Source organism: Grus americana, chromosome 3 (assembly GCF_028858705.1).
Source record: "Grus americana isolate bGruAme1 chromosome 3, bGruAme1.mat, whole genome shotgun sequence".
Classification (NCBI taxonomy): Eukaryota; Metazoa; Chordata; class Aves; order Gruiformes; family Gruidae; genus Grus; species Grus americana.
The window spans coordinates 41,227,115-41,254,717 of record NC_072854.1 but is presented as its reverse complement, the minus strand read 5'-3'; the positions used below and the strand labels follow the sequence as shown (position 1 = coordinate 41,254,717).

General features: G+C 43.2%; 1 protein-coding gene across 10 annotated transcripts in view; it reads left to right on the top strand.

The window, feature by feature from the left end:
- Positions 1–27,603, top strand: part of BACH2 (BTB domain and CNC homolog 2) — a 198,460-nt gene that overhangs the window by 133,738 nt on the left and 37,119 nt on the right. For all 10 annotated transcript variants that reach the window (XM_054820170.1, XM_054820174.1, XM_054820176.1 and 7 more), the window contains one exon: positions 10,717–10,971. In XM_054820170.1, coding sequence (XP_054676145.1) covers positions 10,729–10,971 — 243 coding nt within the window. In that variant the 5' untranslated portion in view covers positions 10,717–10,728. The remainder of the gene's footprint in view (positions 1–10,716; positions 10,972–27,603) is intronic.

The following is a 27,603-nucleotide window of genomic DNA, read 5'->3' as shown; positions in this document are numbered from 1 at the left end:
TTATTAATCACAATTGACATGTTCCAAAGGACATGCCAGTTTGCGTCCCAAGGAAACATGAAGGATATTCTAAACACCTGCTAACTTGCAGCAAAGACGAAGAGCTTGCATTTTAGGGAAAAAAAATCGCGAACAGATTTTTCCCGTAACAACTATGTAGTATGACAGGAGAAAATGGGCTTTTGTTGTTTTTGCAACCTCTACAATTTGAGTAGTCGGAAGATGTTTTCAGTGGTTTTGGCCATACCCTCCCATGCAGACAGAATTTCTTCCACCAGTTCTGCAGATAGGCTGGAAAAGCAATAATTAGTACAGCTTGGAAGTGAGGAGAAAATGAACGAGTAATTCTGAGAGAGAAGTTTTGTGTTCGTTTCTGGGGAAAAAAAAAAAACAACCAACAAAAAATGCTCATTTGATAGCAACCAAAAAATTCAAGTACAGAGCCTCAGCATTGAACTCTACTGGAGTTTTTAAAGACTGGGTCTCCTTGAGAATAAAACATAAAGGAAATTAATAGCTTTTACTTGCATAACTTGTTGGCATAATCTTTCACATTACAAGGCTGCTAAAAGGAGCAGAACAGCACTGTTGTTGATAATTTGTAGCTTCCAAATACTGGTGGTATTGGTTTAATATCAGCTTGACCTTTGTTCTCATAGCCATATTAGCAAAAGAGATTTCAAGCAGAGAAACGTATTTTTTACTATCCCAAAGTACTGTCATACAGGCAAGTGGCCTGGATACTCGTATACTTCACCAACCATTTATGCTTCAACAATTTCATCATCCCTGATGGCATCGTAGTGCAAATTATATATACACACATGTGCACATATGCCCATAGAGGTAGACATAAATTACTTAAAAGTTTAGGAAAAGGAGGAAAACCGTGTCATTATATCACTCCTCAACAAAAGCCCCAAATTACTAATTTAAAGCAAGGAAGGCAGGACCTAAATCTGGTGAGTCCTTGCCAGAATCTCCAGCCTCCATTTATATGGAGACCTTAAAGCTTTTCAGAGTGCTCTCCAAGCTGGAGAGCAAGATAAAAACAAATCACTAGTTCATGTTTGCCTCTCTGATTCTTTAATCTGGCAATCCACTTTACCCAAGAGTAACCCAAAAGGTTGTGTCTTTTCCCCAAGGTCCTGAAGCCTTTGACCATTTCAGAAAAAACACAATATGTTGTTTGTTTTGCTTGGTGGTTTCCTGGCACTGTTTCAGTGTTGGGCATTCCCCATTCTGCTTTGAATAAGCTATTTTGAGTAGCAGACTTGGTTCCAGTCCCCTCCACTGTAGCCAGCTACTGTAAAGAGCAATGGGAAAGCTATGAGAAGAGACTTTATCGGGGAAGAGTTCTCCTGTGTTTCTCACTTTCCAATAAGTATATGTCAGTTGTCTTCTGAAAAGTAAGGATAGAGGACAGTTCTTTTGTTGTTCCTTCTTTTGTCCTACCTACACTATGTCTTCCCCCACCCAATCTACTATGCCTCTCTCCTGAAGGCATCACCATTTGTATTTAAGGAACATTGAAAACGCATGTTAAATTAAGCATGTCTTATTGATTGTAGGACAATTAGTAGTATAATTATATAATTTTTCCTGAGTCATAAAAAGATGCACGTACATACTTAGCCTAGTAGGCCTGTATAGAATGTATATATCAATACATATACCGTGTGTAAACATTATTTGCATGTTAACTAAAGTCCCTGAAGACTGCGAGCTATTATTACCTTGTTCAACTGGGTTTTTCTCTCAAAAAACTCTGAAGTCAAGAAATAGGTTTTATCTGTATGTGGAACATAAATCTATTTGAACTCTTCAAAGCAGCCTTCCACTGGGAATCCCTGCCTCCTTATGGTACCAATCTCTGAACAACCTGAAGTGCAGTTTCTTTAGAGTGGACACATGGAGTTTAAATAAACATTCATCATGGAGACTATGGGCATCCTGACACTAACTTAAAAAACCCCAACAAACAAACAAAAAACCCCCAAAAAACTCCAAACAAAGAACAAAATCCATTGCAGAAATTAAGCTGTACCTTTCTGTTTGTGTGTGCAATCTGCCAATAGTGAAATCATTGTAAGTAACCAAAATGCTGCAGACAAAAGTTATATTCAGCAGTTCTGTTTAAAGGTCTGCAGGATCAGAGTCCCTCTGTTTTTTTAACCTAGTCTCTCTTCAGTTGCACAGTAGGGTCTAGGTCCAGTATAACAAAGTGACTTTTGCAATGGGACTTCCTTCCTGCTTCAAAGCCTGTGTGCTGTGACGACATATAGGCTGTGCAAAAGCAGCCGCTCCATGGTCTGGAGGATGCATTCCTGTTCCTGTTGGTTTAAGCGAAGGAACGAATTTCCCGTATTCTCGTCTCTACTTCAAAAGCACGTGAAGCTTGCCATACAGATACAGGGCTCTGCAAACAGCCCAGGCACAGATACTTCTGTGCACTGCCCACAGTGAAGCTCATCAGGGACCAGTTTGTGGCCCTTGAACCACGTGCAGATGTTTAGCAATTCAGAGGGTGCTCCCCGGGCCATGAACGCTTGATGTGTTGGAGCCACGTGACCTCCTCAGCCATGTAAATTCTTGCCTTTAGGAGAGTTACCAAATGTCTGTAGGGCCCTGCTGCATGTCCAACCAGACCTCTCCCTGTAGAGGGCCCGTGGTTCAATCCTCTCTTGAGTTTCTCTTAGCTATCCCCCTTCCCACCCATGGCCAGACAAAGGTTTTGCTCTGAGGCAGTAGGGTCAGAAGCACCAGCCATCCCTATCGGCAGCCACGCATCTACAGCCACATCTACAGCTGCCGGCCAAGCATGCTCTACAACGGCTTTTCCACCTGGCCACTTTACAGCAGAAGTTACTTGATGAATGTGAAAACCGCATTTCTGAAGACGCTCTTGCTAGCGGCCCTGGCACCCACAGTATGTTTGGCAGGAGGCAAGCCTGTGTAGCCCGGCGGCCTGCTAGTCTATTTTCAATTATCTAGGGTGCTCAGAGGAGAAGACATTAATATTGCTGAGGATGACATAGCAAATTACTACTGCTCCCTAACCTTTTTAAATTGCTAACACTGTTGTAATCTGTAATTACAGAAATCAGTGTGAGAATCGTGGCACAGTATAATTATCTTTCCTGATACTTTATTGCTGTATGAATTATTAATCAAAATCAGTCTTGTATAGTATTTGCAGCAACTAAGAAGAATAATGTATAATTAAATTTCATTATTTCTATTTTTGTGCCGGTGTTTTATGATGTTGTAATTGATAATTAATTGGTTAAAAATTCACACGATTCTTGGGAGTTTCATATGACTATGACTGCTCGGTATTCAGCATTTATTAATTGAATAATGGGCTCACTGAAGAGACCTTTGTATATAGTCTTCTGTCATTACAGTGAGCTCTCAAAAATGGTGAATTAATCATTAGGCCTTTCAATAGTTTCTTTTTAAAGGAAAGCAGTGACAATATAATCATATCCTTTGTTGTTATAGTTATAATTGAGAGATCGTAATAACCAATTATAAGGATGGTCATTTTAGGAGCTCTGAAGTGTCAGTTATTGATAAATTTCTTTAAAACCAAAGTGTTGATTACACAGAACAAGTCTTTTCGTAGAAAAAATATTAGGAGATGGGGAAGGAAGCCTGGAAAATTATTTTCCTCCCACTTGCCACTTAAAAACAGTGCATGTTTATCCCTGAAAACTGTCAAGTCTGATATGCTTTTGCTGCCATTTGTCAGAAGTATGAGTTCCTCTCAACTTTTTCATTAGTTTATCATCATTCTCCCCATTTTTTTCCTAGTATCTTTTGCTAAATTGTTAGGGGGAAAAAATAATAGAAAACCTCAGGACAAAAGAGTATTTTTTCACACTCTTTGCATCCTATTAAAAAGAAATACTGTCAGACATTTACATGCAAATCTGCGGTGCAAACTCTCCAGCTACCTCTGACCGAAGAGCCTTAGATGCATTCAAGCAGCCCACTTCAAGGTATTCCTAAGTGTCTTTTTTTAACTGTTAGTGGAGCTGATTGGAAGAATGTGAACTCGAACTAAAAATAACCCCGGTTCATTATTGATTCTCTCTTAACACGATCAGGACAAAGCCAGGAGTCACCTTGTATAGCAGGATATAATGCAAGCTCCAGCTTTTGCTTCCAAGCAAAACCTGCAGTTCATTTTACACTGGGTCAGGTACTGCGAGTCCTAAATGAGAAATCACAGAGTGTTATCTGTTGGCTTCTGTACTAAAATGTGGTGGTACAGGCATCATGAGCAGATACCGATAAACCTTTTCAGGCCTTTACTGTGAATTTGGGATTGATTCTTCCGTGCGCTGTTGTAGATCTGGTGTCATGCTTACGCCTCCTGGGATACAAGCGAGCTTTTGTTTCATGGGATGAGAAGATGCTTTTAGGCCCCTTTTTCCCCCATCCCCTTCCTCGCTGGTGTTTTGCTGCAGAGAGGCTACAAAGGTGCTTCCACTGCAATCTGTGCACCTTTTATCTGTTGAGCTTAACATCTGATGGCTTCTCGTGTCCTAAACCCACCACCACGCTGGAGCCAGCGGGAGCGGTGCCCCTGGTGTCAGGAACACCCACCCCACCATACGTAGTCTTTGGACAGATGTTTTCTTCTGCTGGCCCTCAACAGCTTGGACCCGTGCAACTTCAGTGCCCATTCGAGAGAGGGGAGCGCAGGGCAGCATGCCTGCCCATTGCTCTCTTGAAGTGATAGATTTGTGTTTTCATCTGTGTTGACATCCATCAAGTAATTTGTTTCTGAAACAGTGGCTAGTAGGTCAGGAAAGATGGATAATACATGCACGTTCCTCTGCCCAGGCAGTTTGTTGTTGGCCAGCGTGCTGGAGCATGTGAATATTAATCCCATGTAAACTTGTACTCTGAGTAACGGGGCCCTGGATATTTTTATGAGGAGTGACTAATCCTTTTACAAATCCAGTGAGTTCTTTGCCCAGTAACATGCAGCAGTGGTCAGTTGTGCCTCTGGTTTATTGCAGTGACTGTGAAATCTCTCAGGAAAAACAAAACAAGCATCTTCCTATGAGCGTGGGGTACAATTTCAGTTTGTTTCTATGGTCAGGAATCACAGCTCTTCTTTTTACAAATTCTGCATTTGTCTTGGTTTTTTTACTTGGGTGTCCTCTCCTATTTGCAACATTAGAAACAATAAATAGCAGTGCTACTTTGGCCTTTTTATTTTGTATTATTTGTATAATGTTTGCTGAATTGATCATACATGTTGAGGAGGGCTTTTTCCTTGTCAATAATCTTTTTCATTGTTCTCCTGCGGATTTCTTTTGTCCCTGTTTGAACATCAGTAATCAGATGCAGACACTGCACAACAGTGTAGTACACCAGAAGTAACTAGAAAATATATCTCCTTATTGAAATATTTCTCTCTCTCTAAAATCTATCTCTAAGTGATGACAGTCTCTCTGTCTCCAGTCCATCTTTTTCATGAGAGGCTCCAAATTGAGATTCCGGGTCAATGAGTTCCTGTTTTACTGTGACAGTGGTCAAACACTGCAACAGGTTGTCCAGAGATGGTGTGGGGTCTCCATCTTTGAAGAGATTCAAAATCCAACCGCACATGGTCCTGAGCAGCCTGCTGTAGGTCACCTTACTTTGAGCAGGGAGGCTGGACTAGACAACATCTGGAGTTCCTCTCCAAACTGAAACTTTTTTTTTTTTTCTTTTCTCTAACTGCCATTTGTGTATAATAGAGTGCCCTAGATTTAGTGTGTCACCTTGTTACTGTCTAATTCTTTTTCATATTAAGTCTTTTTGAAATTCCCAACAATCCCTATTACCTTTGACATTTGAACTAATTTTATCAATTTCAGCCTCCCTGTCATGGTCTGTGGTCACTAATCAATGTAGGATCATCACATAATCCATGTTGGAAGGGACCTCAGGAGGTTCCTAGCACAACCTCCTCCTCAAAGCAGGTCAGCTCTGAGATCAGCACTATATCCAGTCTCGTCTTGAAAACCTCCAGGGATGGAGATGACATAACCTCTCCAGGGAACCTGTTCCTCAGTTTTTCCTTATGTCCAATCTAAGCCTCTCTTGTTTCAAATTGCTCCCATTGTCTGGCTCCATCTTTTTGATGACCTTGCTGTAGGTAGTGGCAGGCTGCTGTTAGGACCCCAGTACCCGCAAGCCGTCTCCCATCCAAGTACCAAGTGTGCCCAACCCTGCTTTAGCTTCAGAGGTCAGCCAAGCTCAGGTGTGTTGCATGACATGGCCACAGGCAAATGTGAGCTGCCAGTGCTGCTGCTGTTTCATTTCTGGAGGAATTTCACTGTTAACCTGCTGAAAATTGCCCCTGCGTCCCTTCTCTGTTGAATACGGTTTAGCCTAAGTGCTTTCCAGTCTGATGCAACTTCTCACCTTATGACAACTGAGCTTCTTTAGCAGCCTTTTGTAAAGGTTTTGTCAAAGGATTTCTGAAAGTCAACACTAATTACAGGTACCAGAGTTCCTCACTGCTAATTTGACACACTTCAGGAATTCTAACAGAGCCCACCAGAGACATGACTTCCCCTTGCAGAAGTCATGCTGCTTTGTCACGATGATAATTTGCCTGGTTAAGTGCTCTGTAGCTCTGCCACGATCGAGATTTACCTTTTCGTGTAATTAACCCAGTTCTGATGCAGGACTTTCTGGTCTGTCTTGATAAGATTTTCTCTCCCCTAATGTTTCCCTTTAAAAACAGACACCACATTGCCTGCCCTATACTCTTGTGAGGCAGGAGCTTTTTTTTATGATAGGTAATGTATTTTTGGTAGCAGCTCAGTCAGTGTGTTCATGAGTTCCTGAAGAGTTTTGGGCGAGTGCCAGCCAGTAGAGACGATGGGCTGCAAACCAAAGTGATTTGGATGTTGCATGAGCAATTTTTTGGGGTCTCCTGAGGTTTCGTGTGCCTCCTCCATGCTGCCCATGCAGAAGGGCTCGTTGGGATCTCCCACCCGTCTCTGTGGAAGGACCGTGTAAGCAACGTTCCAGTTTGCTTCACTGCAGTTGCTGGCCTTTAGCAGCAACTTTTTTTGGCAAGGTTTCAATGGTGCTTTCCTTACCCACAATAGTTCGTGCCAGTTTCTGGAAACTTTTGTTTCAAAGAGGCTTTTTCTGGCAGTATGGTGACCTATATGCAAACAAATGCACAGCATGTTCTTTTGAGCCAGAGAAAGGCTTGCTAAGACATTCTCTCTTCGGTTTGAAGAAATACCAAGTGTGTAACAATGATTTCCATGAAGAAGGTTCTGCAAACTCAGCATAATACTGAATTCAGCAAAAAACTATGCGGTTTGAATTAACACTGTATAAAAGACTTCCAGCCCAGCTTGCCTCATAGTTCAGAATTAATACCCAACCCCTGCTTTTCTCTTCCAAGGAAAGGAAAAAAAAGATAAATGTTGAATTCTGCTAATTTTCTTGCTACTACATGCCAGAGCCCTACGGTGACCTTTTCTCTTTGCACTCTAAACTCTTTCCCTGTGAAAATGAACAATATGCTCCCCACTGCAGCGGTTCACCATCTTGCTCCTGTCCTGTAGGATAAAGCCCTCTTGGAGAGGAAACACCTCATGCCTGGAGGTCATTCAGTCGATGGCAGATCATGGAAAAGGGAAGACCATAAATCACTTGTGTTGAAAGATTAAAAGCTGATAAATAGGTGGTCCTGAGCCATAGCCTAGCCCCGGCTTCCCTGTGCGCAATGCAGGGCTCGGGGTGCTTCCTGGGGCACAGCCAGGGGAAGTCTGTGTCGGATTGAGATTGTAGCTGCCGGCCAGGGCATCCATGCGGGCTCTCAGCGGCTCTGGGAAGGGGCACGGTGTAGATCCGCTTTCGGGAAGCCCCTGGCAGTAGCCTTGGGAAATCACAATGATACAAGCAGCTGGGTGGAAGTCCTTCCCAGGAGCAGAGCTAGGGATCCGCTGGAGCAGAGGGTGTGATTTACAGCCCCAGCATCTCAGTACAGCATCGGTCAGGTTTCCTAGCATAGAAGGCAGGCTCGTTTGCCAGCGGGGAAATACACCGTGGTATTTTCAGCACTTCACAGGGCATGCAATGATTTTTAAAAAAAATACACTCTATGAGAGCTGTAGTTAAAAAGTGGGAAATTACTAATTAGTAACCAAGTAATTCAGGGTTTGATTCACAGAAATTGCACTATTACTGTAAAAAAGGATTGCAATTTCAGGCAAACAGTGTTTTTTGGGTTTTTTTTAAAGGCACTGAAAATATAATTGATGTTCTGTTCATTACCTGCCAGGTTTCAGGTTTCTTGTACATTTTTTCATCATCTGAGACATTACAGGCATAAGACGTGCCTGGAAAAAAAGAAAAAAAAATGAATGCTTTCCCCTTTGCATTGTCATTTGCAACTCTCAGGTTTTCCCACTACATTGTTCTTGTAAACTCTTGCATTTCATGGCACGCAAGAGTGACCACTTAGAACATCATTATAACGCTATCGTTAGCATCAGAGTTCAGTTACACAGAAAGCTGAGTGGGATGAGCTAAGTATCATTTTCTCTTTTACCTTACCATAGTGTTAATAAAATGATTGCTGTCAATTCTTCTCATTAGTCTCAATTTATGGGAAACGAAAAGAACGAATTTTCTCCTGATAAAGAAATCCAACTGGTAGCATAAAAAAACCCCACAGTGTCTCCCTCCCTTACCTGCATGCAGATTGATCAGCAAAATTATATCTTCTCTCTAGATATGAAGTGGTGAAGGGCTAATGAATACTGGGTTGGTTTGTTGGGTTTTTTCTGTTCATGTAGGCTTTTCAAGCTGGGTACTCAGAAGCGTAGCATGAGTCAGCAGTAAATACCGAAAATACCGGTAAAAGAGAAACTGTAAGCATCCCATGAAGAATTCCAGTAATATTATAGTTTTTAACATTGGCAAAACCACCTATTTTGTAAAAAGAGTCGTCATAGCCACTAGCTTAAAAATACTCCTATAAAGGTGGGAAGATGGAGTTATCTCTGAGAAGTCTAGTAAGTACTAACAAGTACTTGTATAAGTAACAAGCAGGTCCTCTTAAGTCCATTTTTGTCTAGATTATTAGTGTCTTTCGAATGACACTGTAGGAAAATGGTACCCTGGTTTGAACGCATGGCAAGAGAAATAGTTTGTAGTCATGTTGTGTCTACATGTGTACCTGTGTATTGTACTGGTAAAGGAAAAATGCTGCAAAGGTCCAGATTAAAAAGTAGCAGAGGAGGAATTTTTCTTCTACTCGCTACAGAGGCCAGATATTTACAGTGCAGCAGTATTATGCCAAAATACTGGCGTGTGTTGCTCTTAGCCCTGTATGCCTCTAAGTCTTACCTCTCAGCAGGCAGTTGTTGTTCGCAATAAGGAAAAATAATTCCTTAAAATACATGAAGTTCGTGCATTTGCATGACTTTGAGCAGCAGATAGAATAATACATATGACTACTTTTTCCCATGTAAACCCTAGCGTGTTCAGTTTGTTTTGGGGTACATAGTTTGTTCAGACACAGCACAGGCTTTTATACTTTTCTACTCAGAGAAATTGAAATGGGAAAATAATGCAAAGAGAATTCAGGCTGGTGCTGGGCAGAAAGTTTTGGGTAAAAGAATTACTTCAACATGTTGAAATGTGAAGGGGGTTCATGCGGTGTTGGGGGGAAGCTGATCCCCACTACCGTCACCATTGCAAGTCCAGTCCCCATGTTCAGAGGCATTGCCAGTTCTACGTGTGTCAGAAATTGCAGGACAGCAGGCGGAGAACTTCCTAGCTCAGAAAGTTGTAGCAGGTGTCTTACATCCTTCCAACCTCTGCTGTCAGGAGGGAGTGAATTATCTGCAGGCAGGAGTGGCCCCAGCACCCACGTGCTGCCCTGATGCCTGGGGCCGGAGCTCTGCAGCGGTTGGGAGATTTTCTTGGATCTGTGGGTCTGGAATTCAGAAATTGTTTTTTTCTGTAAATGACATTAAACTGTCAGTGAAGGCATGTTGCTTTAGCCATACATGGAAGCGGATTTCTTCTGAAGCCGCTAAACATCTTTCTCTCCCCCTTAAGGCTTAAAATCACTCTAATTCTGATTGAAAAATGAGGTTGCTGTAGTTAGTGGCTTGTCTTCATCAGGTACAGTTCAACCTTGCCTTTAACTTCAGCCGAGGTCTTCAATGTAAACATGCAGTGCTGCCTGTCCGTTGGAGAATAGGCTGGGGTTTTGAGGGGATTTTCCCTTAATCTGGAAATAACAGAAGCAAGCACAAAGCCCTTTTTTCAGCTAAAAGACCCAACAGTGACTCTTGCATTTTTTGCTAAAATCTTCTAAAATTCCCCACGTCCCCACGTTATTGCCTCTACTAAATCAAAAATCATAGATGCATAGTAGGTGGTTGAAGGAAAGCACTTTGCAGTCCATCTAAACTCTATTTTGGTTTTGCGGGGGGAGGTTAGGGGGGGTTAGGTAATTGAAGCATGGGAGAGTGAAAGCCGGTGGCAATGAACGCCCCTCCCCATACTTTTCCCAAGCAAACTATTCGGATTTAAGATTTAATGGACTGTTTGGCTATGATCCCAGGGTACCCAGAAATTGGGCAGCACCCCGCGGCACCATGCTTGCCCAGCAGGTGCGCTGCTCCTCACCACCTTGTTTGTGTTTTCTTCCTCCCTTCTCCCCTGCAGGGTGTGAACGGCATGTCTGTGGATGAGAAGACTGACTCCCCCATGTATGTGTATGAGTCAACGGTGCACTGTACCAATATTCTCCTCTGCTTAAATGACCAGCGGAAGCAGGACATTCTCTGTGACGTGACGCTGATCGTGGAGGGGAAGGAGTTCCGCGCCCACCGGGCTGTGCTGGCTGCCTGCAGCGAGTACTTCTTGCAGGCCTTGGTCGGGCAGACGGAAAATGACCTGGTGGTCAGCCTGCCGGAAGAGGTACAGTATGTCGCCATGCCCCTGCTGTAAACACGAGCTCCTTCCATCCCGCACAGCAAGGAGGACCTCCATGGTCCCCTAAGGTGGTGAGGGGGAGCACGCCACAGGTGTCAGTGCCTGCCCCGGCACAACTCTGGACGTGTTTTTTGTGTTTGTGTGGGTTTCGAATCGCTGAAGGATGGACATGTTCACACCTTCCTCACTGGCGGTAACTCCTAACGGTTATGGCAGCAAAACTTTTAAGATGCTTCAGCTCACCTTTCTCAACACCACTGAGAGAGCCGTACCCAAACGCTTAATTACCATATCTTCATTCAGGGCATTATCAAGACCCTGATATTCTTCTGCTTTTCCAGACAGGAAATTTGAAAGGGCTGATATGGCTGCTAGATGGCAGGTTATTGTTGAAAAATCATTTGAGCTTTCACATTGTTGGGCGTCTCATTGCTGTCCACCCCTCTCTGGCAGCTCATATCCTCGTCGTCCTCTTTCCCCTCTCTTGCACCTCATTCAGCCTTGCTTCCTCTTGCCTCCCCTCATGACGAGTTTGGGATTTAACTGCTTCAGGCCATGTGCTTTCCACCGAGAAACCATGAACACAGTCTGTCAAAACGCAGGGTTTTTCTCATGCGGCATGGCTCCCACAGCAGGAAGCCAAGGGACGTAGAAAATACATACCTCACTGGAAAGTTTACTTTATTTTACCACAAAATCTCACTGGCTGGCTTCCACCCCCACTGTAATTTCCTCACAGCCGTACGGCCATGACAGCACAGCCACCGTAGGGCACGCCAGTGGCTTTGCTGCCCACGGAGGGGAGATGTGTGCCTGCTGGCTAGTGCTGCCATCACCCACCACCTCGGCACTGCCTGCCTGGCATCTCCAGCTGGGACGGGTGGCACAAGAAGAGTGGCGGTGTACCCAGGGCACAGGCGGCAGGCGCTCAGTGGGAAGGCACTCTGGCATACAGAGGGTTTTTCACCATCATTTGCTTAACGCCCATGAAGAAGCACAGTGTGGTTTTAAATGGTGACAGGTTCTGAAGCGTCACACACCATTTTTCCCCCTCTGGTTTGGCTCTCCAGAGACTTCAGCAGCAGCATGATGTTGTCACGGCACAAATTGGAGAGCATTAGAAGAAGTAGGTCACCGGGTGTGACTTCATGAGTCTTGACACTGAATATTACTCATGAAGAAATTTCAACCCAGACATTTTGCATAGGAGTTTAGAGATATCGCAGAGGACGTGCTAGGATGCGCACTATGATTCTGCAGTGTCCACTAATAATTTCCAGTGGAATAATCAAGTCTCAGTCAGTGTCGCATAGCTTTCGCACCACGAAGCAAGGGCACGAGCAGAGAGGTGACGAAACTTGCCCAGGGGTGCGCAGGTACGAAGAGGCAGGAGAGTGTCAGTGCTCTTGTACGAAGCCTTGGTGAGACCTCCGTGTATGATTCAGGTCCTGTTAGCTAAAGAAAAATAGTTGAAATTCAAATAAGCATATACAAGAGTGACTGAGATGTTCAGAAGAAGGACCCTGGCCTAAAGGAGGAGAAGGCCAGACAATGGCAGGTTCATACTGCTGGCATGACAGCTGCAACATGCTACAGCTCGGTGTAGGCAGAGGAGATGAAACAGCTGAGAGGAGGAGTTTCTCTTTAATGCTAAAAGACAGTGTTGACACAAGCATCGATTGGTTTCAACTGGCTTTTAGTAAAAGTAGATTGGAAATTAGCAGATTTCTAATCACAGCAGCGGTGAGGTGCTGAGCCGCAGGCCAGTGGGAGGAGCAGGGTGGTGGATCATAATGTGTCTGCACTTGGTGACCCAGGCCTATGTTCCTATGACACTAAAGATTTAAAACACAAAGGTTTATCTTTCTGTGTGTTTCATATGAGATATTACGTAAAAAAAATTCCTCCAGTCCAATCATAATTGATTTCTATGTAAGTGAATCCTCTTTGGATAAATGAAGTATTGGAGTTTTACATTTTAGAATATATGTCAATGAAAGATCAAAAATTTTTAGTGACTTAGGATTACACTGGCTGCTGTTACAGGTCCAGTGAAGTCCATGGATTTGCAGAAGCAGTGAAAATTTTCTCCAGTTCTCTGAAATTGTCACACTTCACCTAAGACCACCACTGTTACTTTGCTACGTGCTTCTATTAGTTGCAGAGTGCCAGGGCTTTAACTTTCTCATCCTGGAAAAGAACTCTCTTAGCCTATTAAACAAGATACCTACAGCTACCAATGCTTACTTGTACAGATATTTTCCACATGCAAATTAATTGCTGTTAACTGCATTGAATCTAATTTGCTTGGTGGCTACTTGATTTGAATAGCTATATGTGAGGTGGTCAGATAAATAATTTCCTCACAAATGCTAGTCACTTGGGGTGACGACAGCTGCCTGATGCACTTCATTATTTCTCAGTTATTCCTTGGGTAAGGTGCATGTCTCTGCTTCTGGCATTACTCTGCTTCAGAGTGCTGGGCACTTTGGTAGGTGCCTGTGTGTCCAACAAAGAACAGTGTCGGAGCTCCCAACAAAAAGAACTGAAACACTCCTGGTTTTTAAGAGCTGATAGAGCAGGGGGAAAACCATCTTAGTTATATTGCATTAAAAGAAGTTAGCAGGGTCTTCTTCAGTTCATAAGCTAATGGCTCTTCCCAAGACTATTGTTTTCAGTCTGTGGTCTGCAGCACTCTGGCAGACGATGAGTTATTTCTAAAGGTATCTGTGAAAACTGACTTCATTTGTCATGTAGAGGGTTCTACCTCCAGTGGAAAAATTTCAAACAAAAGTTGAAAGTTAATGTCCTGAACTTTTTTCAGGCTTAGAGACAATTTATGTTGGCATATCGTTCTTTTAGAAAAACAGGGATTGAAAATCATTTTTAAATATAGTCTTCACAGTTCAAAACTTTTCCAAAGGTGACGATCACTCCTAAATTAACAAAGATATTTTTAAGTCAACCATGCAAGCATTGCATTTTAAATTCTGGCATGGTTTGAAAACTACTAAAGTATGTGATTGTGGAGAAAGGGCATGAGTAGTATTACTACTATTTCTCAAAGGTTTGATGTTGGAGCTGGATAAAGCTTTATATATAAAGCTTTTACACTCATGTAATGTTGGTATGAGGGAGCTTAACATCAAAATAAAAGAACTTATTTTTGATTATTCAAAGCAGTAAATCTGCCTCTGAAGTCTGAATTACAGACTTTTTCCTTCATAGCCTGTTGTGGTCTGTTTGTTAATCTGGCATCCAGACATTGTTAACTGTTGTCTAGCTAAACAGTGAACAGATGTTTTTTACATTATTTCTTGTTTATATCCAATTACAAGTGAGAGCAGTCTTTATGATATGCCAGTCATTTCAGTAGGGAGACATTGTGCACACACAGAATTGAGACTAGTTGATCTTAGAGGGTTTTAAACCACTGCAAAACCTTGCGTTAGACATTTCAGGTCAGTTCAAGTGTGACTTAATGTGCCACAGTACAAACGTTTTCCTCATCAACTTCAACTAAGTCAGTATGGAGCTAATTCTGCACTGATTGAAGAGTTTCTGTAAACCCTTTTGTACTAGCCTCGGTAATTTGATTTTATACTACACCTTTTGTTAAAGCAACGTATTTTAGTGTGTAGATAAGCGCTTGGAAAAACAGCCACATAATACAAGGGCTCAGATGTGGCTGTGTTGTGTCCTCAGCCCTCAGAGTAGAGTTAGAGGAATGGAGTGTGTCAGCTGCCTACAGCTAATAAAAAAGGACCCAGTTAGTTCTTAACTGCGATGCTTTTCTCTTAATTTGCAGGTTTTGGTAAACAACAAGAACCTCGCCTGCTTTTCACTCAGGGTATTTTTCAGCAATTGTGCAGTTTTCCTCTAGCAGCTGCTTTTAAATGCAACCCAAAATTAGTATTTTCCATGAGCAAGTTTTAAGCTGTAAAGTTACTCATTCACTCCATACCCCTAACTGTTGTTTTGTTTTATTTAATCATGAAAACTGGTCTTCCTTCCTTTAACAAGGCACTTAATTAAGCTTTTAATTCATGATAAGAAGTTAAATGGCACTTATGAGGCTTTTTTAATGGTTTCCACTTCCCATCCAGATTACAAAAAAAGGTGTGATAGAGAGAGAGACACGGCTGTCAGCCAGGGGTATTGTAGGTCATGCCAATATTAGCTGGCAGCAGGCCATTATCCAATTAACATTGCTTCATCGCTGCAAGTAATAGCTCTCGAGTAGATGATTGAGTCATTCATGCTGTAGTGGTACTCTACTTGAGAAGGAGCCAGTGCTTCGTCGAATAGGCTTTTTATCCGCTATTATTACCTGCCTGGCTTTGCTAATAGAAGTGCACAGCGAGTCTGTATGGGCAAGCTGAAAGTTGGGCGCTGGACAGAGGAGCATCGTCTGCGCAAACCCCTCATTCACCTGGTTTTCTGAAAGCTGAGGCTGCACTGAAATGGTGAAAAGACAGAAACAGCAACAACAAATAAAAGCTCTCAGTTGCATGAGAGTCCTACAGCTTACCAATGAGATTCCTGACCTTGCTTGGGTTGTTTTGACTTTGGGGTGCACATTTAAAAATAATTTCACATGGTCATTCCAGCCACGAAAGCACCTTTCTGTCTGGTGAAGTTAAATGCAGGTTATCTGAAGCAGTAGACCTAGCTTTCTGTAGCACTGGTCTAATACTATGTGTTACAAAACCAACTTGCTTCTCAAATAGACTGGCTAGTTTTACCTGTAACCCTCAAATTTCTTGAATTGGTTTCAAAGAGTAGCTACTGGTGACTTTTCTCAGTACAGTGAACTATCTGCTGGAAACGTTGCCTTCCAAAAGGATTAAACAGAATTGTCTGTGGCTTACAAATCTTCCAAGGGGCAAAGGGAAGCAGCATCTCTTTTAGGAAGAAGGGAGTGGGATTTGCTTGGGGAGCTTTTTTGTTTGTTTATTCGCACAGATCTTTTCTTTGCTATTAAGAGAATGATGTTCGAAGTAGATGTTAGCACACACCACGGGCTGAATTTCTCTGCGTTCTTACTGCTTTACTGCTCCCGGACGGCTGCTGCGAAACCTGCCGTTTCCCCATGAGGTCTAGCCCTGTGAAATCTGTCATCTGCTTCTTTGGTTGACGTGGTTTAACTCCCTCACCCGGTTAATCTTTGCAAGGAGAAAGGCGGGACGGGAGCTCAGTTCAGGTTCAAGGCTGGCAAAAGCTGAGTATGTTGGAAAGCGAAGGCATGCGGCACCCTGGGTGGGACTGAGCCAGGCATCTAACATTAGTATAGCTCGTAGCTGACAGGGAGGAGAAATACTGGCAGCTGCTAACCATCCATGCCAACCCGCCAGCCTGAGGGAAAAATGCTGGGAATTAGCCAACGAAAGATGATTGCAATGAGGAGAAAATCAAAGGCAGGATGCAGGAGGTCAACTATTACATACCCTGCTGGCTAAAGGCGATTACTATTCCTTTTTAGCTCTCTAGAAATAAAAGATATTCTATTACTTTGTCTCTTTCCTTTGTGTAGTGTGTGTATATGTATGAATATAATGTCTTTGAGGAATGCAGTAACTGAGCTGGGAGTGCTTTGCATAGGCGCTTGGAGTGGAAGAGGTGATAAATATGGGAAAGAGGAGCAAGAGGGCAAGAAGAAAATGGCTGGCTGGAAGTTTGTTTCCCAGCTGGAGGGATGTTATTATTACGCAGTAGGGAACAACGAAAGACCCTTTTTCTTTGGCACCCTGGAGATGTATCAGGAGTAGCTAAGGTTAGTTCTTAGAGAATGGGAAGCATTAGTAGTTTTCATTTTACACGTCTGTATCAGCTGTTGATGTTCCTCACAGCACTGGCCAGAATTAATTCTGCTTTGGCTCAGGAGGCAGCAGTGACCTGAAAGCCTTCCCGAAAGCCACCACCCCCTTCATCTGCAAAGTCTTTTGTAGTGGCAAGAGGTTGTATCCATCAGGCTTCAAATAAAGTCAGGCTTCAAACTCATTTATGCTTCAACCTCACCTCAGCAGTGCTGCTTTGGTGAGTCCATATGGATGGAAGTTGGGTCTTTGGTTTCCGAAATTCCTCCTAGGGAATGTGTTATTTTTCATGCTGATTCACAGTGCTGACACTAACCGCAGAGAAGGATGACTGGAGGCTGTAGGTCTGTAGTGAGAGTAAAACTGAGCATTCGGGTACTTTTTGAGGTGTTACATAACATGATAGTAATTCAGGAGATACCGTGAGAAAGAAATGCACATTGTTTTATATGCATTACATATGTAGCACAGTACAAAGTACAAATGACATATTTTGTTTCTAGCAGATGAACGATAAAACATAAGTGAGACCATCAAGATGTGATATGAAATTCCATCCATGTCCAACTGCAAAAGCTTCCGGCACTGCCTGATTTTTCATGCCTCAAGTATGATGAGGAAACTAGCCACATACTTTTCATTCCACATGGTGTAACTTCCGTTATTTTCTGATGAGGGCTGTCTCACTATTGATAATTCTTCTCTGATCTTTTCCAGTGGACAAAAGTGAAATACATCTCTGTTGTGTTGTGGGGAGAGCTAGGCTTAAAAAAGCAAAACAAAAGCCGTGCATACATGCATGTTAAGGGGAGAAAATCTTGCAATAACTCCTTTACTCTCCCTTTGGCAGTTGTACTATTTATTTATTTATTTGAGTAAGCATATAAAAAAATACTGTCAAAGGGGATATGGAGATGAATGCGCAGAATGAAATTCACCACCGTGATAAGTGGACTCAATTTCCTTGGCTTTGTTAGACTCCTGCTTGCCGCTAGTGCTAAATCGGGCTGATTGACTGTGATTGCACTCACTATTGAAAAGGCAGTTTGCAGTGTGGAAACTTTCTCGCTGAAACATGACAAACATAATCTAAAATGTAAAAGATGTCCTGAAGAGTAAGTTGTAGAGGTAGATTATGCTAAGGGCATGAGCGGAAGCAATAAGCATGTGTAACAGGAGGTGTATCGTGTTTTGATGTTTTAATTTGATTGTTTTGGGGAGATTTTTTCTGTATTCAAATATATATGTGGGCATGAATGAAAATGAGGCGCCGAGCCATGACTGCACCTCAACACTGTGAGCACTCTGGCCCTGCAGAGTGAAAGATCTCCTCTACTCCTCCTCCACCTTTGCTTTTTCTCCCTCTAAAAAAGCTTTGAATTTCTTTAATGCCAGCAAACTAAGTATCTGCATTCTTAAGAGTCCAGAAATATAGACTGAGCATTTGCCTTTTCAATAAACAGACAGATAAGGCTCAGATAAGACACCCTTCAGCTTCACCACATCAGACACCACAACCTGTAAGGTACTTTCTGATCCCAGTACCAAGCTTTGTTTCGTTAGCGTTCCTAAGACCCAAAGAAGATAAGGTTTTATCTCCGTACAGCATTTTCCGACAAGGATTCCCCAGTGAATAATGTCAGACCAACTGTTTTTCTCAGCTACCAGTGAAATTGAGCATGTTATGGGGTGGAATATGGCATGTATTCAAATGATGCATTGCAGCAGTCAACAAACATTAAGGCTAGGAAGTATGGTTCAATTTGGAAGTGAAATACGGGTTTTAGGTGAGCAGAAGGCAATTGAATCATACTAGGATTTGGGAATGGGATGCTCTTAGTGAATTTTACGGGCAGGCTGTTGGGTTTTTTAGAGGAACAAGTAGACACACTTTCTGTTACATGTTTGATGCAAGCTCTGAAGAGAGAAACGGCTGGTTTATTCCAGGACTTTTGTGCAGCACTGAATTTTCGTCTGTCCCACTTTGATGGGAGACCGCCAGCAAACACCTCTGAGTCCCAGTGCAGTCTAACACTACTGAAAGCTGTGTCCTTGGGCACTTTATTTACTGTAATAAAATAAATAAATAGGAGCAGCTGTATTTGGTCAAATTTCAGATCCATCTAGCCCAGGCTTGGTTTGTTTTAAAAATGGGATTTAATTTCTCTGAAAAGACCTTGGGAGGAGGCTTGGGTGGTTGTTTAAAGACTTAAATGAAAAGAAAGTATCAGTCATATCTCTAGAAAGCATGTTTTAATTTACTGGGTAAAGATATCATGAGAACCACTGGCAGTTGTTTTGAAGCCAGGTCAAAATCAATTGAAAAATTGTTTTTAGCATGTTTTTTTAGCAGCAAACTGCTCAGTGATGTGTATGACTGCACATTGTTTCATAACTGTGAGGCAAATGGCCTTGGAGAGGGACAAGCTTTAGACACCCCTTGAAGAAGTTTGGTGCTCGGTACAGATGTAGTTGAGTGGAATTTAAGATCCTAAGATCACATAGATCAGATGATTGTTAATAAACCTTTCTGTCCTTCACTTTGCTTAATCTGACCTTGTAAGAGCGGAGGGCAATAAAGTGTGCTGTTAAGTGTAACTGTCTGTTTCCCGCACACAGAAATAGTTGAAATCTTTTCTTTCTTTAATTTTTGTTTTGTATTTGGGGATTTTTTTGTTGTTGTTTTTTTGCTTAAAGTTTGCACGATGCATCTTTTGGGTCACTTAAGAGTCAGTGATAGAGGCTTTAGAAGACACTGTGGAGAAGAGAAGGTTAATTCGTAATTGAAATGGCACTGGGAATTTCTTGCCATGACCCAAGGACTGCTGCTAGCTGGGGGTCTGCAGTTAAAATAGTCATAGCTGGGCTGAGAACAGCAGAGAATCACGGTACCAGCACTTTCAGTAAAACCAATATATAAGCAAGGTGTCACCAAACAGCTGGAATTGAGAGTTATCAGCTCTGAAATTAAATAATGGTAACATAAAACCTTCAGCAGTAGATTTTTGAGGTCTCTTGTGAAGAAATAAAATACTGTCATCACCTCTCTGAATGCTGGGGTGGAAGCTGATGCATCAGATGGGAATTGCAGCGTAGGCCTGTGCATCAGGTCAGTGATGATTAAATCACCTTGTGTGAACCACTCAGCTATGTTTGCCTCTCTCTAAATGCTCTGGTTCACATTACCTCACATGGAGGTGAACAGACTGACCCACAGCTGGCACAGCTGCTGGTCCCAGAGCAGCCTGTGTAACTGAACCCAGAGTTTCCAGCTTATCACTCCTCAGCCAGAGTTTCAGTCTCATTTTCTTCCCTCTGTATCTTTTAAGCATGCAGGAGGCATTGACGGGATTTTCAGACTAGTTGCAGCATTTCTCAAGACAATCAGGGTAGGATGGAGCTGCTCGTTGCCTGTTCTTCCTGCATCACCCCTGAGATCCTGTGCACTGCCATCGATAACAGCTGCTGAGACTACTACATCCAAGAGGAAAGTAGACTTGGAGGCATGGAGCAGATCAGAAAGAGCCTGTGAATTGCTACAGACTTCCAATCCTTTACCAGGAGACTGGGGCACTTTGAGGATGCTTAATTAGGAATTTTTGCGTAAGTGACAGAACTGTTTCAGAGCCAGGTTCAAAAGGAAGATCTTAATTAAAAAAAAAAAATCTTGATACTTAGAGCAAGATGTAAAAACTTTTTTCTGTGTTATTGTAGCTTTTGGGCATCCCATTTATCCCAAACAATAGATGAGTAGGTACCTAGCAAGACTTGATCTCTTCCACAGAGAGCTAATCAGTCTTGGCAGATGGGAGCTGTGGGTTTTCAGGACATCAAAAACCAGGCATCTTTGTTTTGGTGTTGAAAAAAACATATTTAGTTGAGTATATATTGCACCTGGTCCACATCATTCCCTGCAGCAGCTGCTCATCATTTCAGAACCACACTTTAGAGAAATGGAAATGTGCAGACTTACTGTAAGGACTGCAGAGAGATTTGGCAGGTGTGACCCAGGATGGATTCAGTGGCGGCGTTGTATTCTCAGTGCTTCCTTCTGCTCCCATGGTGTCAGATGTACTTCCCGAAGCCAGGGCTGAGGTGGGTTTATGGAGGTAGTAAAATAGAAAGGAGACCATCCAAATAAATGAATTGACACAGAAAGGGACCTGAAGATTGCTAATGGTTTGAAGAGGTGTGGACATGCAGTATATTGTGCATCAAACACTTGGTAATAATACTGTACATGAAATTTGCTTGCTTTGGATTGTGATATGACCAAATTCCCTAGTCTGTGCATATACCTCTTACTTTATGTTCCCGAAATGGGTGGGGATGCAGTCTGTGGTAGCATTTCAAAGTAAAAAGAATAGATTTAAAGAAAAAAAAATTGTCCATGAAAACTTTACCAGTACAGTTCTCAGTTTCAGGAAAAAATACTTTTGATGAAGTGATCTGGGATTTTCATCAGATTGTCACCTAGGAGGCTGAGGCTACATTTTTGGCTGTGTAAAGCTTTTGCTTGTGGGAAATGTGTTAGGTTTTTGCTTACTTTGAAATTCAGACCTGTGGTCCTCTGTTTCAAGGGCCTGCAGCTAGTTAGAAACAAGTCTTAAACAACTCTGAAAGCAAAATATCTTTCCATCTCTGACCACACAGCAGTAGTACAACATGCGTAGCCACCTTTCTCCCCAGATACACAGGCAGCCTTCAGAGAAAATTTCCCTGTCAGGGTATTCTTGATCAAATAAAAACAGAATAAGCTCAAGGTATTTCCTGCTTCTTTCAAAGGACAGGGTTGGAGCCGGTAACCTTTCAAGACAGGAAAAAGCTGGGGAGAGACAAATCCTGACAACTTTCCTTCTGCTTTCCACAGAGGACTAGTGCTCATTTCTGCTTCCGGAAGGGGAAGCTGGACCTTAGGTGGACAGGTCTCCAGCCATTCCATCTGCTTGTTGAAGTATTTTTTAACATTATTTTTATCTGACTGCAGATTTGCGTGTTCCCCTGTGGATGGCTCTGCATACGGCCTTTTTGTCTGGACATAAAGCCAAATCAAGCAGTTTCTGTCTATTCCTTGAACTTGTTTATTTTCAGGAGACTGGACACATCAAACAAAGGCTATGTTTTAAATGTCTCAATTAATTTGTCAAATGCAGGGCACAAAAAAAAGAGAGTTGCCTGTCTTTTGTAAGAGCCATCTATCCTTGTCGTTGTTGTTCGGTTTATATAAGCAGTAGCCATTGAGGACAAGTAATACCTATACCATTGTCCAAGGAAGTGAAGACTGAAGAGGTGTCCATGACATATATAGGCATTGGAGCATTCTACAAAGCAACTTGTTCACATTTACGAAGTCGTCATAGCATTCAGGAAGCAGAAAGAGTCACTTTCAGTAGTGGCAGAAACCTTTAAATCAATAACTCCTTTTCTTCTTTCCCTGTTTTCAATGTATCTTGCAGTTGGAGGACTGAGAACACCCAGTAGGAGCTACCTCAGGCTTTGTTTAATTTTGCTTCCTTTTCAAAGATGAGCCTAATCCTTCTCTTACAGGATTTATTTCCCTAATATGCATGAACTTTCCAATTGGAAACATCAGTTGAGAGGGCATAGGCAGGTAAATTGTTCAAGACAAGAAATTGATGTCATTCTGGCCTCTGTCTTCAGCTGGTGGTGCACAGCCAAGGTGAGCCTAGGGGGAGCCACTGCCTGGCCTGCTGTGCTGGACCTCCTCCAAGCAACTCTGGAGAGCAGACAGGCTCTGCACACCGTAAGCTGCTCTTCACAGCGAGCTCGGAGGGTTTCAAGTCGATCCCAGCCTCGGGGGCCTAGGCTGTTTGCATCATCTGCTCCTGGACTGTCAGCTTAGTTCTCACATACAGTTTTACTCTGAATTATTTGGTGAGGTTACAGTCCAGTTCTGAAACTGGTTTTCTGAAGGGGAATTGCATAGCTAAAGGAGTGTGAGAATTCATGGTCATTTCTTGTCGCTGTGCTTTCTACCTCTTGGTTGAATGGTAAGGTGGTAGTAAAGACCTCTCTAAATATTCTCTTTCAGGAATGGATGTTTTACTCTAGACTTTTCTTTTCCCAAACTACTTTAATTGCAGGTAGAGGAAGAGAAAGGGTCAGGTGTCATATGTGTTCTTCAGAGACTTCAAAGGTGGTTTTGCTATTCTAAAGCGCAGAAGAAATCAACATTGTTGTAACTATTTGACCAAATTATTTCCCTCCTGATACTAACATTTTTTAAAGCTGAGGTTTTCATGAGGCCTTTTTGTAACTAATTGTCTGTGCTATCTTTTTTATTTAAGGGACGGGAGAACGTTGTTCCATTTGCAGCTTGCAACCCTTGTCCGTTTGTCAGGTGGATGTATATTTACAGGAGTTAATAGCATTACAGAATCATAGAATCATTTAGGTTGGAAAAGACCTTTATGATCATCAAGTCCAACCATTAACCTAGCACTGCCAAGTCTACCACTAAACTATGTCCTGTTTCTAATTTCCCCCCTTAGAACAAAGGTTACACCATCGTTGTCTTTGGAAAGCTTTTGGACCAGGATGCTTTCGTGTGTGAGCTATTTTTTGCTACTGTGCCAAGCACCCTGTTGAGACTCTAGTAGTGATAGAAGGAACAGAAACAGATGTTGAGGTTTGGAGGTAAAACCTGTTCACATGGCTAAAACTTTGTAAAGCCTCCACAGCAGCCTGCTGGTAATGGATGGAGAACTGGGCTCTGTGTTGTGTGCTCCCTGTGTCCATCTCTGCTGGAGTAAAACAGCTTCTGTCCTGCTGCCTTTGAACACAGGGCTCTCCAAATGCGGGAAGGACTTGAACTCTACTCGCTCCTCAGGATAGCGGCCACCCCTGGGCAGGCTGGCATTTCCTCACCCTCTTTGTGCATGTAGTACTGGTACGTAAATGCTCTTGCTCAATCCTATCAGCTGCATATCGTTCTATTCTGGGGAAGGTGAGAGCAGTGCTGGAAATGACACAGCTCCAAAAGCTATCAGCTTTAGTCCTTTTACCCCCGAGAGTTAGTCTTCGCCTTAGGTTTTCACGATAGCTACCATACAAGGGGGAAGCATCACTTTTTTAAAAAATGGAGGGCAATCAGAAATGCCGTGGCTGCCCATTGAGTAAACTTACTTGTCATTTGGTGTTTGTGTGGCTGATGAGCTCTCTGCACTTCACCAGTGCTCTGTTTTGCCAGGGTTTTTTAAAGGTCCTTGAGAAGCCTTTATGGCAAATAAAGTAACCTTGGCAAGATCCTGCATTGCACCATGCCCTGCCCAGCATTCCTGTAGTTCTTGCCATTTCCTGCCCCTTCTAACATGGCTGTGGCTTTGGACAGCAAGTGCATTTTGTATTTCCCAAACGAATCACATTTAAGATGTCTTTATCTGCGAGTGTTTTTACTGTGTACTGTAGATTTGTACAGAGGCGAGGGGATTTTTGCTTTGTGTGACTATGTACTGTTTTGTGGCTCTGTTTTACTTCCTCTTCCATCCTCCTCCCCCTCTCTCTTCTACCTGAAACATTAAATTAAATCTAACATAGCGATACATTTAGACAGAGGCAGCACTTGGCTATGCCAGTTCCCCAGTGGCTTTAAACTGCTGGCTGCAACACTGCAAACAAATTCAGACCCTGCCTTGGCCAGCACTTCCTCCCAGCTATCTGCATGTTCGCTCTCCAGGCTTTATTTTACCTACACTATTGGAGACTGTGGAGTCACAGCCTATGTCTCATTGTTATGCATGGATGGGAAATATTCCTGTACTTATTTGCATTCATTAGCTGTTGGTAGTTCTTCTGTTGAGGTCTCTAGCCTTGTTTTTACAGTGCTTTTGGCAGTGTTTCTGCACTTGGTGTGTGAATTTTTATGATCTGTTGCATGTTATTCATGCAATTTCCTGCCCTGTAATGGTATCAGTTTTCCAGACACACAGGAATACAAACGAAAACCCAGGAGTCTGCATTAGCATAAAATGTCCCAGTTCTGTCAGTTTGATTAATTTGTCTCTTTGTCTCCACTCTATATGATAAGTGCTATTAATGGTTGCAACACTTCATATGTCAAAGTCTTTCTTCTTAATGACTTGAAAATGTGGTTTATTTCCCCCTTTTTTGTATTATTTTTCTCATTTAGCATTCCACTCAAGTATAGATTTATGCCATGCTCTTTCATTATCTGACTGGTTGCAGCACTGGAGTGATTACATATGGTGTAGGGTATGAGGAAAGATGCGATCCCAGGGGCAGCAGCTGCTGATGCAAGCTGAAAATAGATCCAGCGTATGCTCAGCACTTTTCCCAGAGGTCTTTTATTTATTAGGAACAGTCTTGGTACAGGACAGCTTGGACCCTCATTTAGCAAGATGACTTTTTGCCTTTCAAGAACAGTGCAATGACTTTGCTCTATTTACTGACTGCTGTGTAATTTTTTTTCACTGCCTCCTATCGAAGCAGTGACTTTACCTAACATAAATTGTAATATAATCCTGATTTATAATGAAGTCAAGAAACGACAGGCTCCATTTGAAGTAATGGAACTTGACAGATCTAAGGTTTAAATTAAATAATCCTATTTGTAAGACAGCATTTGTACATGGTACACTGATTTAAAATGAACTTCAGTTCTTCTTCAGCAAATCCTTTAGCATTTGCTGTGTTTTGCCTTCCATAAGGGCTTTTTGGGGAACAAAATTCATTTGGAGAGAGCATGTTTGTCTTTGTAAATGTGTGTGGAACGATACATTGTTTTCTTTCCCTTAGCAAAGAAGTTCTCATAAATTGTTTTACAGAAGAACTCTTTAAACAGGAAAAATTAACGTACGTGACTTATTCAGGGCAAGCCATGTCTAACCTGCTTCGGTGGCCAGAAGAGGCCAACTGCTGAGAATGAGGAGAGGGAGGATGCTGGAGGGAAAATAGCGAGGAAGGCTGCGGCTCGACTCGTCCCCTCCCAGGAGCGGAGATTCATCCTGGCAGTGATTTCTATGGAGGTTCATCCAAGCAGTGATTTCTATGGAGGAGGATCTCTCCTCCAAGCTGTCCTTCCCCCACAGCTGGCAGAGAGGGATGCTCAAGGATGGCATTTCCTCCTGCCTCTGCACCCCACTTTTCTCCCTCTGTCCCCGTCGTACTGATGCAGGCAAGGAGAGCCCCGAGGTGTGCAGATCGAAGGATGGTCCCGCAGTGGCTGGCTGCTCAGAGCTCGCAATAAGGCTGAGCACAGAAGGAGGGGTTGGTGGAACAAAAGGCTTGTAGACGGGGACAGGAGACGAGGCAGGGAGCATGAGATGCTGGAGAAATGATGGAAATCGGCACTGAAAAAGGGCAGGGGGATAAAAACACTAAAGGTATGGTGCAGGATTTTTCTGGCCCAGGTTAAGGCAACCTATTTTAGAAAATCTCCTCTGCCCTTTTCTCTCTCTCAGCATTACATTTTTGCTTTCCTTTCTGGTTGCGTTTAGTTGCTGCTGCCCCTGCCTGTCTTCTTTCTAATTTTCCTTCGTACCTGGCTGGGATGCAGCCCTTTCCCAGGAGCCTGACAGACATTCTCACCCTGGGCCGGCCTTGCAGGCTGAGGCAGAAACGGCCTAGCTTGCCTATACAGCTTGATAATATGCCTCATGTTAGCCACATCACTCTGCCATCACCCCAAGTCATCAGCTTCCCTGCAAGCCCTGATGGAGAAAATGTCGCTTTGCGTCCATTGCGCTTGGGCAGTGTCAGCTGCCATCAACACTGGGGCTCAGGCCTGCAAATGCTCGGTGTGGCCCGTGCCACCTCCCTGCCAGCAGCCTGCCCTGCACCTTTACCTTTGTCCTTCCCCAGTGGTGGTCAGGTGTGTGGGGGTGGCCTGGTAGGGAAGAGCTGAACAAAGCAGGGGTGTTATTTGGCGCTGTCCTGGGAAGACATTAAAGATGTCTTGGGGCTGGGTGGTTACTAATCCGCAGGGCCCAGCTCAAGAGAGGGCAGCCTCTCCCGCAGCAGGGCCATGAGAATGGGCTGCTTGGACCGGAGCTGCAGCGTCTTGTCTGCCCAGCAGTGAGTGGTTTCAGGCCCAGGTAGCTTATTTCTCCTTATTTTAATGAGCTCCACTAATGAACAGATGGTGAAGAAGACAAGATGACTGCCAAAGAGGGTGTTACTCGCACGCAAGGGCTGGAGCCTGACCTGGGGACATGGGGCGAGAGGCTCCTGCTCTCCAAGCGATTAAGAACTTTTTTTGCCAGTGCTTGCAGGGAAGTAATAACTTCTATTAATTAGAAACCAAGCCCGAGTTCCCCACTGCTGTCAAAAAGGACAGGACTCGGGAGTATCGCTGGGGAATGTGAGGAAAACGAGCTGACAAAGCCAAAGCAGTGTGGGCCAGCGGAGGAGGCAAGGGCGAGGAGGATCCACACAGCAAACACAGCGTTGGCATCGTGTGGGGCCTCGTTCCTCGTCTAGGGAGAAAAAGCAACAAGGCCCAAGAATAAAAGTCCATCAGGAGGTTTTAGAGTTGCTGCTAATAGCTTGAACACTGCCCCATCTCCCTCCTCTGACAGACATGTGCATGGCTACAGGCATAGCTTTCTGCTCACTTGGAATTAATGGGATTATATACGGCGGAAAAGGAGGCGGGGTACACTGAATTCTGCAAACACAGAGCTTCAACCTGTGCTGCTTGATCTTTAGAAAAATAAATAAAATAAAATAGCAAGAACCAATTCCAGGATGATTCAGTATGCAAATAAACTGTTTTTCATTACTCATGGCACACATAAATGTGCACTGGTGACTGAGGCAGCAG